General features: G+C 41.4%; 2 protein-coding genes across 2 annotated transcripts in view; one reads left to right on the forward strand and one right to left on the reverse strand.

Moving 5' to 3' along the window:
- Window positions 1-2,621: 2,621 nt before the first annotated feature.
- Window positions 2,622-9,581, reverse strand: LOC135477948 (rRNA N6-adenosine-methyltransferase METTL5-like). The gene is made up of 6 exons (XM_064758183.1): window positions 9,443-9,581; window positions 8,411-8,542; window positions 7,684-7,798; window positions 6,785-6,981; window positions 4,240-4,322; window positions 2,622-2,848 (listed from the first exon to the last, which is right to left on the reverse strand). The coding sequence occupies exons 2-6, from the start codon at window positions 8,523-8,525 to the stop codon at window positions 2,663-2,665; spliced, it is 696 nt and encodes a 231-aa protein (XP_064614253.1). The 5' UTR covers window positions 8,526-8,542; window positions 9,443-9,581; the 3' UTR covers window positions 2,622-2,662.
- A 261-nt stretch (window positions 9,582-9,842) lies between these two features.
- Window positions 9,843-15,051, forward strand: part of LOC135477412 (116 kDa U5 small nuclear ribonucleoprotein component-like) — a 49,745-nt gene continuing 44,536 nt past the window's right edge. Inside the window, 1 exon segment of the mRNA XM_064757497.1 lies at window positions 9,843-9,867. The gene's annotated coding sequence lies outside the window, so the exon portion shown is untranslated.

Raw genomic sequence — 15,051 nt, forward strand, 5'->3', positions numbered from 1 at the left:
CTCTTATCGAGCTACGCGGTTCCGAGAGTTACGGAGAGAAACAGTCCCAAAGTGTGTCGTATTGACGGTGAATAGTGAGTGAGTGAGTGCTTGGGGTTTAATCTCGTGCTCAACAATTTTTGAGTCCAACGAAGGAATCCTTAGAGTGCATGTAATTAAATCGATTTCCACCGCTCTTTTATCTAGTGCTGTTTCACTGAGACGCTTTACCGAAGGCAAGTAAGCAGCCCCGCCCGAGCTATTATACTGATACGGGTCAACCAGTCGTTGCACTATCCCCTTCATACTGAACTGCCAAGCGAAGAAGTTACAACTTCCTCTTTTAAGGTCTTAGGTGTGACTCGTCTCTCCAGCAACCTGCGGATGGCCGTGGGTTCCCCCAGGGCTCGGCCCGATTTCCTCCCACCATAATGCTGGCCGCCGTCGTATAAGTGAAATATTCTAGACTACGGTGTAAAATATCAATCAAATAAATAAATAAATAGGTATGAATCGACTCAGAATTGACCCTGAATCTACCGCCTCCCCAAACGTGCGTTCACAGTCACACTGAATCTTCCCTATAAAATAAATTGATGTCATCCGCATGTTCCTACAAATTAACTAACCTGTTCTTAGGTTGGCCTCACCAAAAATAGTCTGCCAATGACACAAACTGACAGAACCATTTTTGAGGGCCTACAGGACTGCGGCCATCATCTCGATAACTCACTGTTATGATATAGGCTCGGGAAATGAGATTCGTTTTCACTAGCAGACGTACCTGAATGCCATGCACCCTAACAGGTTAGTAACACAGGGACCACACGGTTGAGGTTGGTCGATGCTAGGGAAGGCTTAATGTGCGTGTGAACAGCGGTAAATGTTCCTCGCCATCAATCCGACACATTCGGGACTGTTTCTCTCCGTAACTCTCCTAACAGCGTTCGATATCAACTGACGTTATTTTGTGGAACTTGTACATATTTGACAGGTTAAATCTCAGCTCTGCTACGGATGATTTAATGTGCGTGTAAGCAGCGGTAAATGTTCCTTGCCATCAATCCGATACATCTGGGACTGTTTCTCTCCGTAACTCTCCCAACTGAAGACATCTTTTGGAACTTGTACATATTTGACACATTAAATCTTAGCTCTGCTTGGGAAGATTTAATGTGCGTGTGAACAGCGGTAAATGTTCCTTGCTATCAACCCCACATGTATTTGGGGCTGTTTGGCTCCATAACTCTGACAACAGCGATGCTCAATAAGAGCTAACCCACTCCGCAACTACCTTGGTTACGCTTGAATAAAAGACACGGCCAGTATAATTCCCAGGGAACAGGTCGAGAGATCAAAATATCTGCGCAATGTTAAAGGTGGAGAAAACAAAAAGTTCAGATGAAAGAGTCGAAAAATTAGTGGTAAATGTGGTCAATTTTTTTTTGGTGGGGGGAGGGGGCATTTTTACTGCTTAATGAATATATTTGCACTAGAACTTGGTCTTTTCAGCTAAGGAATGTGTTCAACCTGGATTTTGATAATATTCATAGACCACAAAATTACATTCAAATTTATTGGACATGCATCACATCCTTATTTAGACAACTGTCATCCAAAAAGAATATACACCAAATTGTGGTCCGAAATACCCACCATACCAAATATTTTTAAATGTCCTTTTCTCCTGAAACAAAAAACCTAAAAAAAAAAAAATAAGAAAAATAAAATATTAAAAGCCAAAAGATTTCGCCCTGTTTTCATCTGGTTTTGGCATCAATTTTATGTTTTCTTCTCCGAGATCGGTTTCCTTTCGCTTCGCTGCAGTAAGACTCTTGACTGACTCGAACACAGCAGGTCGTCGGAACCACTTCCAGGTTAGTCCTGACTAAATAGGCCTCCTGTACACGCCTATACCAGTATATAACCTATACCTTAGGCTAATAAAAATTTATCTTGGAAACGTCAACCGGCCTAATCCCATGCATCTCAACTACGCTGAACAGACTGAAAATAAAGCATTCGGACACCAGTTTTGACCACTAGGTATCCCAGCACTGTTGCAAATCGCAGAGAATATTACCTCAGTAAGCCCTGGCGTTGATTGACAGCTGCATACATGACCTTCCGTCAACACGTTGCGTCATGAAACGCCATATATGGAATGTAACCTTTTATCCACAACTTGTCGTCTCCAAATACGGCAGATTGTTGTAGCATTTTTGGTTACTTATGCCTACGATTAGCAACAGAAATGTCAGGCCGAAATGTGACTTTTGTGGGGAAGATACGCCTGGAATGGACAAATAAATGGCAGAATATGTTGGATGGCATCAGTAGAGGAGATCTGTGTCAAAATTGCTGGTAGAATGCTATTTTTGGAGTCGATTCAGCGTAGGTAATATGGGGTTAGACAGGGCGGCATTTTTTACCATTCCTTTTATAATGCTTAGAGAAATGGTATAAACACCAGCGATCCACTAATTTGACCCAAGGCCTGTGGGCAAGTTGAGAAAAAAATAAATAAATAAATAAATAAATAACGCCTCTTTCATTTGCTCCTTACCACGTTACTTTGGTGGAAAATTCTTAACAAAAGACTAAGAACGATCAAACCTGTCCATTTAGAGTGACAATGGCCGGAACGCGCAATTTATCCATGAAGACAGCTTTATTTGACCTGTCAGATATCACACATCTGTGTCTTTGTTGTCAACGATTTGTCCGATTGAAATGAAAACCGTATGAAGTCCACCTCAATATCAACTGAAGATTTCTTGTGAAACTTGTACGTGTTTGACAGGTTAAATCTTAGCTCTGCTAGCACTTCCATTTGTACATCCCACTCCTTGGCCTTCTTGAAAATGTGCTGAAAAGAAAATCAACAAAACTGAACATGAATTCACACTTTTTATTTATTTTAATGTTTTAAAGATGTATTTCATTTCATCGATGTCTTAAGATTAGACTTTTGCTTGCAGTGTATATTAATTTGATTACTGTTTAATGCACCGGCCCCTGATAGCACAGTGGGAATCTTAAAAGATGAAGTTGTAACTTCCTCGCTTGGCGTTCAGCATGAAGGGAGATCAAAGACTGGTTGACCTGTATCAGTATAATGGCTCTCAGTGAAGGAGCACTAGATAAAAGAGCGTTGGAAATCCGTCCTGCAACAAGGGGGCACATTACATGTACTCAAAGGATTTGTTTGACTGAAAACTTCGTTGTTAAACCCTAAGCACTCACTGACTGTTAAATGCATTGTTCAACAATTTTTCCCTTAAAGGGATACAGAATCGTTTCTGATTGGCTGCTGCGAGAGGTAGGAAAATCCAAGCTATGTTCAGTCTAAGCTGCATTTTATGTAAGGCAGATTTATTCAAGTATGACCAGAGCTGAAGAGCTTAACCCAGGAAACCCTATCTTCACTGTCAGCCAATCAGCATCGATTCTGTAGCCTTTTAATATACAATGGCAGTAAGTTTTATAAATGGAGGAGAACAGAGTGCCCATTTGTAAACCACTGACCTTAGGCAAGTTACTAATGAACTTTCCCACGTGCGACATAAATATGCACACAATATTGGTGGGAGATATAAAGCAGTCAAAATGATAGAATGCACAACATGCCACACAAGCTCCATTAAAAGCTTATTCTCACTAAGGAAAATCTACAAGTTCCCTCTCAAAAGCAGCCATTTATTTATTTATTTATTTGCTTGGAGTTTTCTGCTGTACTCTAGAATATTTCACTTATTCGACAACCACCAACATTATGGTGGGAGGAAACCAGGCAGAACCTGCAAGAAACCAACGACCATCTGCAGGAAACCAACGCTGACCATCACACAAATCACCAATGAGGAAGCCAGGATGAAATAGATTTAAACTCTGACTGGGACTGAACCCACATCTATTTGTCCCAAGAACTTAACGATAAATGTTTTCTCAGCTAAACACGCTCTGGTCAGAAGTTTATAACTTACAATTCCTTTGAATGAATGTAGTGGGGATGCAGGTCACAAAACCGCTGTTAAAATGATGTGCGAACTACCTGACACCTAAATTTATACTCACTCATTTTATTATCTCATTTGGGGTATAAAAATATAACAATTTGTTTTTTTCTTGAAAGAACAAAATGTAGAACAGAATCAACTCATCATTTTCAATAATCTAGTTTTATAATTGCATTTCACTTCACCATGCAATCACAAAATTTAAGTGAAAAGAATAATTTGATACAAAATCATAACTCACTGCCCTTGTTGATGTCTTATGTAAGGAGTATACCGCATCTGTCGCCATGTTGATTCCTGCCCGCAAGAATTTCAGATCAAGGCCTGCAAAATAGGTCAAAGGTCAGATGTCAAGGATGCAACTGACAGTATGATTTAGTTAATAATTAAGCTTACCGACCTGTTAATGGCGTTCTCAGCTGCAGCAAGCAGCTCTTTAAGTGACTCTTGGCTGGTCTGTCAGTCAGTCATTCCGTCAGCTGGACTGTTGTTCGGTCGGTTAATTTCCCATATTGTCACCATATTTTCACCAAAACCCTACAAGCCATGAGAGTGGGAGAATCCACAACACCCCTCTCCAAGTTCAGATTTGAACCTCATGTGTGCCATCTGCAAAAACTTGCTTAGTTAGCTGGCAAATGCCAGTAGTATATTCTTGGGTACTGCATTCAATTTCATGTAATTTCCGCTTAGCGGATTCATACATTTTGCACAGCGTTTTTTTTTGGTTCATACTCCAATGAGTATTAATGAAAGAACTAATCCAATGAAATTAAATCAAAAATGCAAAACATTTGACCTAATTACATGATGTACAAGCGAGTATGTCGTAAGGGCTCGTTTGTTCGCCCAAAGTAGGCGCAAGATTACAATTTTATCAATGAAACACACGAACAAATGGAATGGTGCAATGTTCTTTCATGACGTCACGAGCAGAGTCGGGCCCCAGCTCGCAGTTTTATCGGCGAAATGCTGAAGCTCGAACGAGTTGTAGAGAACACTGAACCATATATAGACAGTAAAAAACGAACCAAGATGATGCAGACCTAGTGGAATTTACTCGCTGTGCAGCTACCTGATAGCGAAGAGGCATAACTGTTGTGTTTTGAACAGAAGACGATGACAGGTTTGGAGTGGCGCGAGGAGCGAAGACGACATGACGGAAAAGGCTGGCTTTGGCCTGTGTAAGCAGTGCTTGTGGCTTCGCGGGCAGATGTGAAGAGGTGTGATCCTGAGTAGGCTGAACAATGTTCAGATTGCTGATCTTCTCCTGATTTGGTGGAGAATTTCCCACTGTATAACTTCGCAGGGAACTTCCATATTTGTAGCCATTTATACGCATTCTGTGTCACACATGTAAACCCCTGTAACGCCTTGCTTGAGTGCATGTTGGCCTCTGTGGCTGGCCGCATGAGGGGCCAACTCATTCAAAATGGACAGAGAGTTCATAGCAAACCTTAAATCTTTGAAGCACAGTATACGTATAGCTTGCAGCCACGTACGAACTGATATTTACAACATCACAATAACTCCCTTGTGATCGTAACAGGTGACAATCCCGGTCTAACATTAAATGTTTGATATCAGCTCTGTACAGTCTCGGGGCTAACCTGACAGTTTTAGTAATATAAAATGACATCGGTACTCTGACAAACGTTCAACGTTTGTGACAGTGAATGTTTTATCAGGATGTTTTGATTTAGCTTTGTTGTTCAACTGAAGCGGTGGAATTCTTTCGTAATCTACCTCTTTCCCTTCTCCCATGGAACTCCATTGTAAATTAAAAAATAAAGGAAATCTTATAAGAAATAAGTATTTGTTCTTTCAATATTTTGGATATTCCAAGAGTTTTCCCCTTCTGGTCGTCTAATTTATTTGCGCAAATATTTCTTTAGGATGAAGATTGCGGGTGGTGTGAAAAATACCAAATAACACAAAATTCTTGTGTTAAAAATTCTTCTGCTTCAGATGGGAAATGCATGTTTTACAGGGGCATGGTCTTGCCATTAAATCAACAAAAAAGACCAAAATTATTATGCTGTCATAACTATTATCGTACGCGTAAAGATTGCAGAGCAGAGACTTAATACATTATGGAGTTGTAAATCATCGTGGTTGTAAAAGACAGTTAGAGCACAACTTTACCACAGAGGTCAATGATATGTGAATCGCGAACTACATTTGGCAATTGGAAGGCAATTGTAACCCTGTGAAGATTATTTTCTTCTTTTTTTTTTTTTTTTGATTGGTGTTTTACGCTGTCCTCAAGAATATTTCACTTATACGACGGCAGCCAGCATTATGGTGGGTGGAAACCCACAACCATCCGCAGGTAGCTGACAGACCTTCCCATATACGGCTGGGGAGGACACCAGCATGAGCTGAACTTGAACTCACAGCGACCGCATTGATGAGAGATTCCTGGGTCATTACGCTGCGCTAGTTCGCTAACCAACTGAACCACAGAGGCCCCTAACCCTGTGAAGAGCTGAGCAAAATGTTGAGCTATGAGGTAAAATACTTCCTTGACCTTTGATACGCAAATTGCTACCAATGATTGGCGATCCATGTACTATGGGGTGGCCCCTGCAACCCTATGATTGGCAAAAAACTTTAACCCAAATGAACACAGATACCCACAGTATCTGACCCCCCTCTCAAAATACCTCTCCTTATTGCGTAAGGCGAGCTAAAAAAATTTAACTATTTAAATACATACATAAATAAATCAAACATAATCAGTAAGTATGGTGTTCAGATTTTGTGATGAAAGGGGTTATAAATACCTGCATTGTTCTTTGTCCCGAATGGTGGGTTCATTATCACAGTGTTCACACATTTATGGAGGCGTCCATCTTCTATCTGGGAACTCAAGGATTTGATGTCTGCTTGTACAAGGTCGACTTGTGTCATTTCAAACTCGGCCAAGTTTGCCGAACAGATGTCGAGGGCTCCATGGTCTATGTCCACGGCCAAGCAGTATCTGTAAATGTGACTGACTGATTTAGTGATTGCATGATTAATAGTTGTTGTTTTGTCCTATTCTGAAAAGTTATTTCCCACATATTTCCAGATAAGCTGGAAAGATAGCTTATCCAATGTAATGGATTTTTCTCTTTATGCAGCATGGTATACCAAAGTTCTTATGGATGGAACATGGTGATGGACAAGCTCTATCTATTTCCAGGCCGGAGAGAATTTCCCTTTAGTCTAGTGGTAAAAGTGTGGACTCTAAACCCAGAGATCGCTGGTTCAAATCCCCATCTGATAGACCAACACACTTGGCACTTCCACCACCGTACCAGCTTAACCTTTGGAGCCTATGAGATGCACATAGGTTTGTTACATGTTTAGGCTTAGCCTCACCAATGTCCTCTCACCAACCTATAATCAGCATTCATCTATAAAATTGTTCAGGTGTCCATTTGAACCATGCTGTGTTTCCTTTAGATAAAGAGAATGCATGTGTATCTAGTATTAATACAAAGGATGAGAGATTTTTGTGTTTCAAGTTCGTTCCCACTCTAATTCTGGCCAATAATAAATATGTAAATACATGTTCATGTACGAAGGCTTCTCAGACGAATAGTGACACTGTTATTGTAAACTGACCTTCATTAAATAAAGATATTATGATTACATATATCATTATTATTATTATTATTTAGATAATTATAGAGCTTACCCACAATTCAGCATGACCGCTCCGATACTCAACACTCCGCATCCACAGCCTAAATCAGCAACCAATCGGTGCTCAATATCATCAAAAGTCTCATGTATCGTATGCAGCATGCATGCTGAGAGAAAAAAGAGAAAGGTTTAGAGGAATTACTGGACGCCTCAATGATTTACATTTCTAATTACTGCAAATGACCTCAAATTTCATCCATGACTAAATTACTCATTCTCCTGGTTCTGAGAGATCTGTTGACCTTAGAAGGTAACCTAAAGCTTGTTGGAGTGATATCCTACTGGGTAAAGATCAGTTAGAGTTGTTTGATGTTCTCAAGAATGTTTCACATATGCTTGTTCGCTGACGCTAACGTTTCTGAACGTTTTTTAACCACTGTTTAATGTCGAGGATTTTTTACTTATAAGATGATGTTCAATTTTACTAATGAAGAAAACAGAACATTCTGGGTAAACCACTGGCCTTTGGCAAGTTACTGAAAAACTTAAACAGATGTGTCCTATAAACATACACAATATATTGGTGGTGACTGGTCTGCTGACCTGCATAAACAACCACACACACATCGTCAACTGTTTATTGTCACAAAGGCCCTATGGACAATGAGAATGGGAAAAACCACAAATTCCAAGTCTGGGATTGAACCCACATCTTCCACGCTTTGTGGAAGGCAGTTTCCAACTTCACTAGTTGAGCTCCATGTAAGCTTTACACTGACCTGCTATGTGAGGTGTGGTAGGGTACTGTTCCAACTCAACTTTTGGCAATGCGAACACCTCCACATCCTGTAGATAGCTCTCCAGTTCTTTCAGTTTCAGTTTCAATTTCGGCATCTTTCAAATATGTCTTCCTGTAAAAAAAACGTCAGCAAATAACGAAGAACATATTACATCGAAATAAGCCACAGACATGTTTGCCAATTCATTATGTAACTCTGAAGAAAGTCACGCCTTTCATTGAGGAAGCTAGACCTATAATTCGACCTACATTTAAACCATCATTCGGAAATACAGGCCTTTGAGAAAACCAAGGTCTAGTTTGGCTCTCATCAGTTTTCTCCAGCTTCTCTGGAGAACCACTGCTTTGGTAGTTACACTACCTTATCATAATAATCAGGTGACCTTTGCAACAAAATGTTCACATTATAAGCAGGCCTAACCGGCCTAGCTTGTGAAAGGAAATTTTTCAAACAAAGAATCTACAAATGTTAAACCTGGGGTTTGCTCATTTGCAATCATAATCATCTGGATTCAGCTCGACTATCAATATAGTTGAGCTACATGTTATCTTATGCTTGTGTACAAACATGGATGGTCGTGGGTTTCCTCGGGGCTCTGCCCGGTTTCCACCCACCATAATGCTGGCCGTCGATGTACAAGTGAAATATTCTTGAGTACGGTGTAAAAACACCAATCAAATAAATAAATAAATAAATTGTGTACAAACAGAGATTGTGGATGGTTGTATGTTTCCCACAAGCTCTGTTCGGTTTCCTCATACCAAAATGTTGGCCGCTACTATATAAGTGAAAGTTTCGTTTACCCAGTAAATGCGTAAAAAAGCTTAAGAGTATGACATAAAATTCAAATCAAATAAATAAATATGCATACTTGTACCAGATATGATCAATATTACAGCAGAATGACATGGTACACGATCTCACAATGAGTGTCAACTTCAGTTAATGAGCGCACTTTCAAGCATTTGATTGAGACTTCTTTTCAATTTTAGCAATTCCCCTCAAACATACCTACGGTAATCGACACCTTGGTATTCTTGAAGAACAGATGCTAAATAGTCTGATAACAGAGTATTTCTGTGTGACAACAACATTAAACAAAACATCCACGAGCAAACAAAATCCAAGCAGCTAACTGACATGTGTTATTGGGGGCTGCCATTTTATGTCACGTGGTACACAATCAGTTCAGTGAAACTATAACCAGAACTTAAAACGAAAACACTTCGCTGGATTTTAAAATTGAATCACAGAAAAAAATCAAACGCGGTAGTAAGTCTAATAATAATTTACTGTTTTAAAGTGATTATCATACAAAACGCGGCTAAATGATGTTTGAAAAATTATTTTCATGAGAATGATTTCCGGATATAGCAATCATGTCCTAATTTTGTAAAGATTTGACGATTCAAGTGCGTTAGTTTCCAATTTGTGGTAAATTTGCCAACAGTACTCGTCAGCCTACATCCACGAGGGGAACGGAAGTACATCCACCAGGAGAACGGACATCCATCAGGAGGACGGTGTAGTGCGCATGACCACACATATGGCGCGAAATGTAAAGTAGTGGGATATAGTTACACATTTGTGTTCACTAAAAAGACATAGGCCTACGGATTATATCACTGTATATCTCATACTATTCACTTAAATTTTATTTACTACAGGGCTTCTCCAAATAATCGAACTATAGACAACAGATGATGAATAAGACAAGGTATCTTATAAATTATCGCTATAAATTATCGAACTATCGAAGACAGATGATGAATAAGACAAGGTATTCTATATCATAAGGACCCAACAGACCACGGCCTCTCCAGACCCATTGTCCCGACATGCGGTTCATAGGCCTGTAGGACTATACAATATACAGGTACTTGGCAAGACGGTTGTTTTCCACCGGCATCTATATAAAATGTGCCTAATTTACCTTCAAAATAGATATAAAGTACAACATCCATACGGAGGACGGTGGCTAATTTAACTTCCTGCAGGTATACAGTACAACATCCATGAGGAGGACGGTGGCTAATTTACCTTCCTGCAGGTATCAGGTACAACATCCACGAGGTGGACGGTGGCTAATTTACCTTCCTACTGTTATAAGGTACAACATCCACGAGGAGGACGGTGACTAATTTACCTTTCTGCAGGTGTGATGTACAACATCCACGAGGAGGACGGTGGCTAATTTACCTTTCTGCAGGTGTGAAGTACAACATCCATGAGGAGGACGGTGGCTAATTTATCTTTCTGCAGGTGTAAAGTACAACATCCACGAGGAGGAAGGTGACTAATTTAACCTCCTGCAGGTGTAAAGTACAACATCCACGAGGAGGACGGTGACTAATTTACCTTTCTGCAGGTGTAAAGTACAACATCCACGAGAAGGACGGTGACTAATTTACCTTCCTACATGTATAAAATTCAACATCCACGAGGAGGACGGTGACTAATTTACCTTTCTGCAGGTGTAAAGTACAACATCCATGACGAGGACGTTGGCTAGTTTACTTTCCTATAGGTATAAAGTACATCATCCATGAGGAGGACGGTGGCTAATTTACCTTCCTACAGGTATCAGGAACAACATCCACGAGGAGGACGGTGGGTAATTTACCTTCCTGCAGGTATAAAGTACAACACCCACGAGGAGGACGGGGACTAATTTACCTTCCTCCAGGTATCAGGAACAACATCCACGAGGAGGACGGTGGATGCTTTACCTTCATATAGTTATGAAGTACAACATCCACGAGGAAAACGGTGGCTAATTTACCTGCCTATAGGTATAAAGTACAACATCCACAAGGAAGACGGTGGCTAATTTACATCCCTATATGTATAAAGTACAACATCCACGAGGAGGACGGTGGCTAATTTACCTTCCTGCAGGTATAAAGTACAATATCCACGAGGAGGACGCTTGCTAATTTACCTTTCTCCAGGTATCAGGAACAACATCCACGAGGAGGACGGTGGTTGCTTTACCTTCCTATAGGTATATAGTATAACATCCACGAGGAGGACGGTGACTAATTTATGTTCCTATAGGCATAAAGTACAACAACCACGAAGCGGACGGTGACTAATTTAACTTCCTGCAGGTGTAAAGTACAACATCCACGAGGAGGACGTTGACTAATTTACCTTTCTGCAGGTGTAAAGTACAACATCCACGAGAAGGACGGTGACTAATTTACCTTTCTGCAGGTGTAAAGTACAACATCCACGAGGAGGACGTTGGCTAGTTTACTTTCCTATAGGTATAAAGTACAACATCCACGAGGAGGACGGTGACTAAATTACCTTTCTGCAGGTGCAAAGTACAACATCCACGAGGAGGACGGTGACTAATTTACCTTTCTGCAGGTGTAGAGTACAATATCCATGAGGAGGACGGTGGCTAATTTACCTTCTGCAGGTGTGAAGTACAACATCCATGAGGAGGACGGTGGCTAACTTACCTTTCTGCAGGTGTGAAGTACAACATCCACGAGGAGGACGGTGGCTAATTTACCTTTCTGCAGGTGTGAAGTACAACATCCATGAGGAGGACGGTGGCTAATTTACCTTTCTGCAGGTGTAAAGTACATCATCCACGAGGAGGACGGTGACTAATTTACCTTCCTGCAGGTGTAAAGTAAAACATCCACGAGGAGGACGGTGACTAATTTACCTTTCTGCAGGTGTGAAGTACAACATCCACGAGGAGGACGGTGACTAATTTACCTTCCTGCAGGTGTAAAGTACAACATCCACGAGGAGGACGGTGACTAATTTACCTTTCTGCAGGTGTAAAGTACAACATCCACGAGAAGGACGGTGACTAATTTACCTTTCTGCAGGTGTAAAGTACAACATCCACGAGGAGGACGGTGGCTAATTTAACTTCCTGCAGGTGTAAAGTACAACATCCACGAGGATGACGGTGGCTAATTTACCTTTCTGCAGGTGTGAAGTACAACATCCATGAGGAGGACGGTGGCTAATTTACCTTTCTGCAGGTGTAAAGTACAACATCCACGAGGAGGAAGGTGACTAATTTAACCTCCTGCAGGTGTAAAGTACAACATCCACGAGGAGGACGGTGACTAATTTACCTTTCTGCAGGTGTAAAGTACAACATCCACGAGAAGGACGGTGACTAATTTACCTTCCTACATGTATAAAATTCAACATCCACGAGGAGGACGGTGACTAATTTACCTTTCTGCAGGTGTAAAGTACAACATCCATGACGAGGACGTTGGCTAGTTTACTTTCCTATAGGTATAAAGTACATCATCCATGAGGAGGACGGTGGCTAATTTACCTTCCTACAGGTATCAGGAACAACATCCACGAGGAGGACGGTGGGTAATTTACCTTCCTGCAGGTATAAAGTACAACACCCACGAGGAGGACGGGGACTAATTTACCTTCCTCCAGGTATCAGGAACAACATCCACGAGGAGGACGGTGGATGCTTTACCTTCATATAGTTATGAAGTACAACATCCACGAGGAAAACGGTGGCTAATTTACCTGCCTATAGGTATAAAGTACAACATCCACAAGGAAGACGGTGGCTAATTTACATCCCTATATGTATAAAGTACAACATCCACGAGGAGGACGGTGGCTAATTTACCTTCCTGCAGGTATAAAGTACAATATCCACGAGGAGGACGCTTGCTAATTTACCTTTCTCCAGGTATCAGGAACAACATCCACGAGGAGGACGGTGGTTGCTTTACCTTCCTATAGGTATATAGTATAACATCCACGAGGAGGACGGTGACTAATTTATGTTCCTATAGGCATAAAGTACAACAACCACGAAGCGGACGGTGACTAATTTAACTTCCTGCAGGTGTAAAGTACAACATCCACGAGGAGGACGTTGACTAATTTACCTTTCTGCAGGTGTAAAGTACAACATCCACGAGAAGGACGGTGACTAATTTACCTTTCTGCAGGTGTAAAGTACAACATCCACGAGGAGGACGTTGGCTAGTTTACTTTCCTATAGGTATAAAGTACAACATCCACGAGGAGGACGGTGACTAAATTACCTTTCTGCAGGTGCAAAGTACAACATCCACGAGGAGGACGGTGACTAATTTACCTTTCTGCAGGTGTAGAGTACAATATCCATGAGGAGGACGGTGGCTAATTTACCTTCTGCAGGTGTGAAGTACAACATCCATGAGGAGGACGGTGGCTAACTTACCTTTCTGCAGGTGTGAAGTACAACATCCACGAGGAGGACGGTGGCTAATTTACCTTTCTGCAGGTGTGAAGTACAACATCCATGAGGAGGACGGTGGCTAATTTACCTTTCTGCAGGTGTAAAGTACATCATCCACGAGGAGGACGGTGACTAATTTACCTTCCTGCAGGTGTAAAGTAAAACATCCACGAGGAGGACGGTGACTAATTTACCTTTCTGCAGGTGTGAAGTACAACATCCACGAGGAGGACGGTGACTAATTTACCTTCCTGCAGGTGTAAAGTACAACATCCACGAGGAGGACGGTGACTAATTTACCTTTCTGCAGGTGTAAAGTACAACATCCACGAGAAGGACGGTGACTAATTTACCTTTCTGCAGGTGTAAAGTACAACATCCACGAGGAGGACGGTGGCTAATTTAACTTCCTGCAGGTGTAAAGTACAACATCCACGAGGATGACGGTGGCTAATTTATCTTCTGCAGGTGTGAAGTACAACATCTATGAGGAGGACGGTGGCTAGTTTACCTTTCTGCAGTGTGAAGTACAACATCCATGAGGAGGACGGTGGCTAATTTACCTTTCTGCAGGTGTAAAGTACAACATCCACGAGGAGGACAGTGACTAATTTACCTTCCTGCAGGTGTAAAGTACAACATCCACGAGGAGGACGGTGACTAATTTACCTTTCTGCAGGTGTAAAGTACAACATCCACGAGGAGGACGGTGACTAATTTATTTTTCTGCAGGTGTAAAGTACAACATCCACGAGGGGGACGGTGACTAATTTATGTTCATATAGGCATAAGGTACAACAACCACAAAGCCGACGGTGACTAATTTATGTTCCTGCAGGTATAAAGTACAACATCCACGAGGCTATAGCTATAAAGTACAACATCCACGAGGAGGACCGTGGCTAATTTACATCCATATAGGTATAAAGTACAACATCCACGAGGAGGACGTTGGCTACTTTACCTTCCTATAGCTATAAAGTACAACATCCACGAGAAGGACGGTTGCTAGTTTACCTTCCTATAGGTATCAGGTAGAACATCCACGAGGAGGACAGTGGCTAATTTATCTTCCTATAGGTATAAAGTACAACATCCACGAGGAGGACGGTGGCTAATTTACATCCATATAGGTATAAGGTACCACATCTACGAGGAGGACGGTGGCTAATTTACATCCCTATAGGTTTAAAGTACAACATCCATGAGGAGGACGGTGGCTGATTTACCTCCCCGTAGGTATAAGGTACAACATCCACGAGGAGGACGGTGGCTAATTTACATCCCTATAGGTTTAAAGTACAACATCCATGAGGAGGACGGTGGCTGATTTACCTCCCCGTAGGTATAAAGTACAACATCCACGAGGAGGACGTTGGCTACT

Source organism: Liolophura sinensis, chromosome 11 (assembly GCF_032854445.1).
Source record: "Liolophura sinensis isolate JHLJ2023 chromosome 11, CUHK_Ljap_v2, whole genome shotgun sequence".
NCBI lineage: Eukaryota > Metazoa > Mollusca > Polyplacophora > Chitonida > Chitonidae > Liolophura > Liolophura sinensis.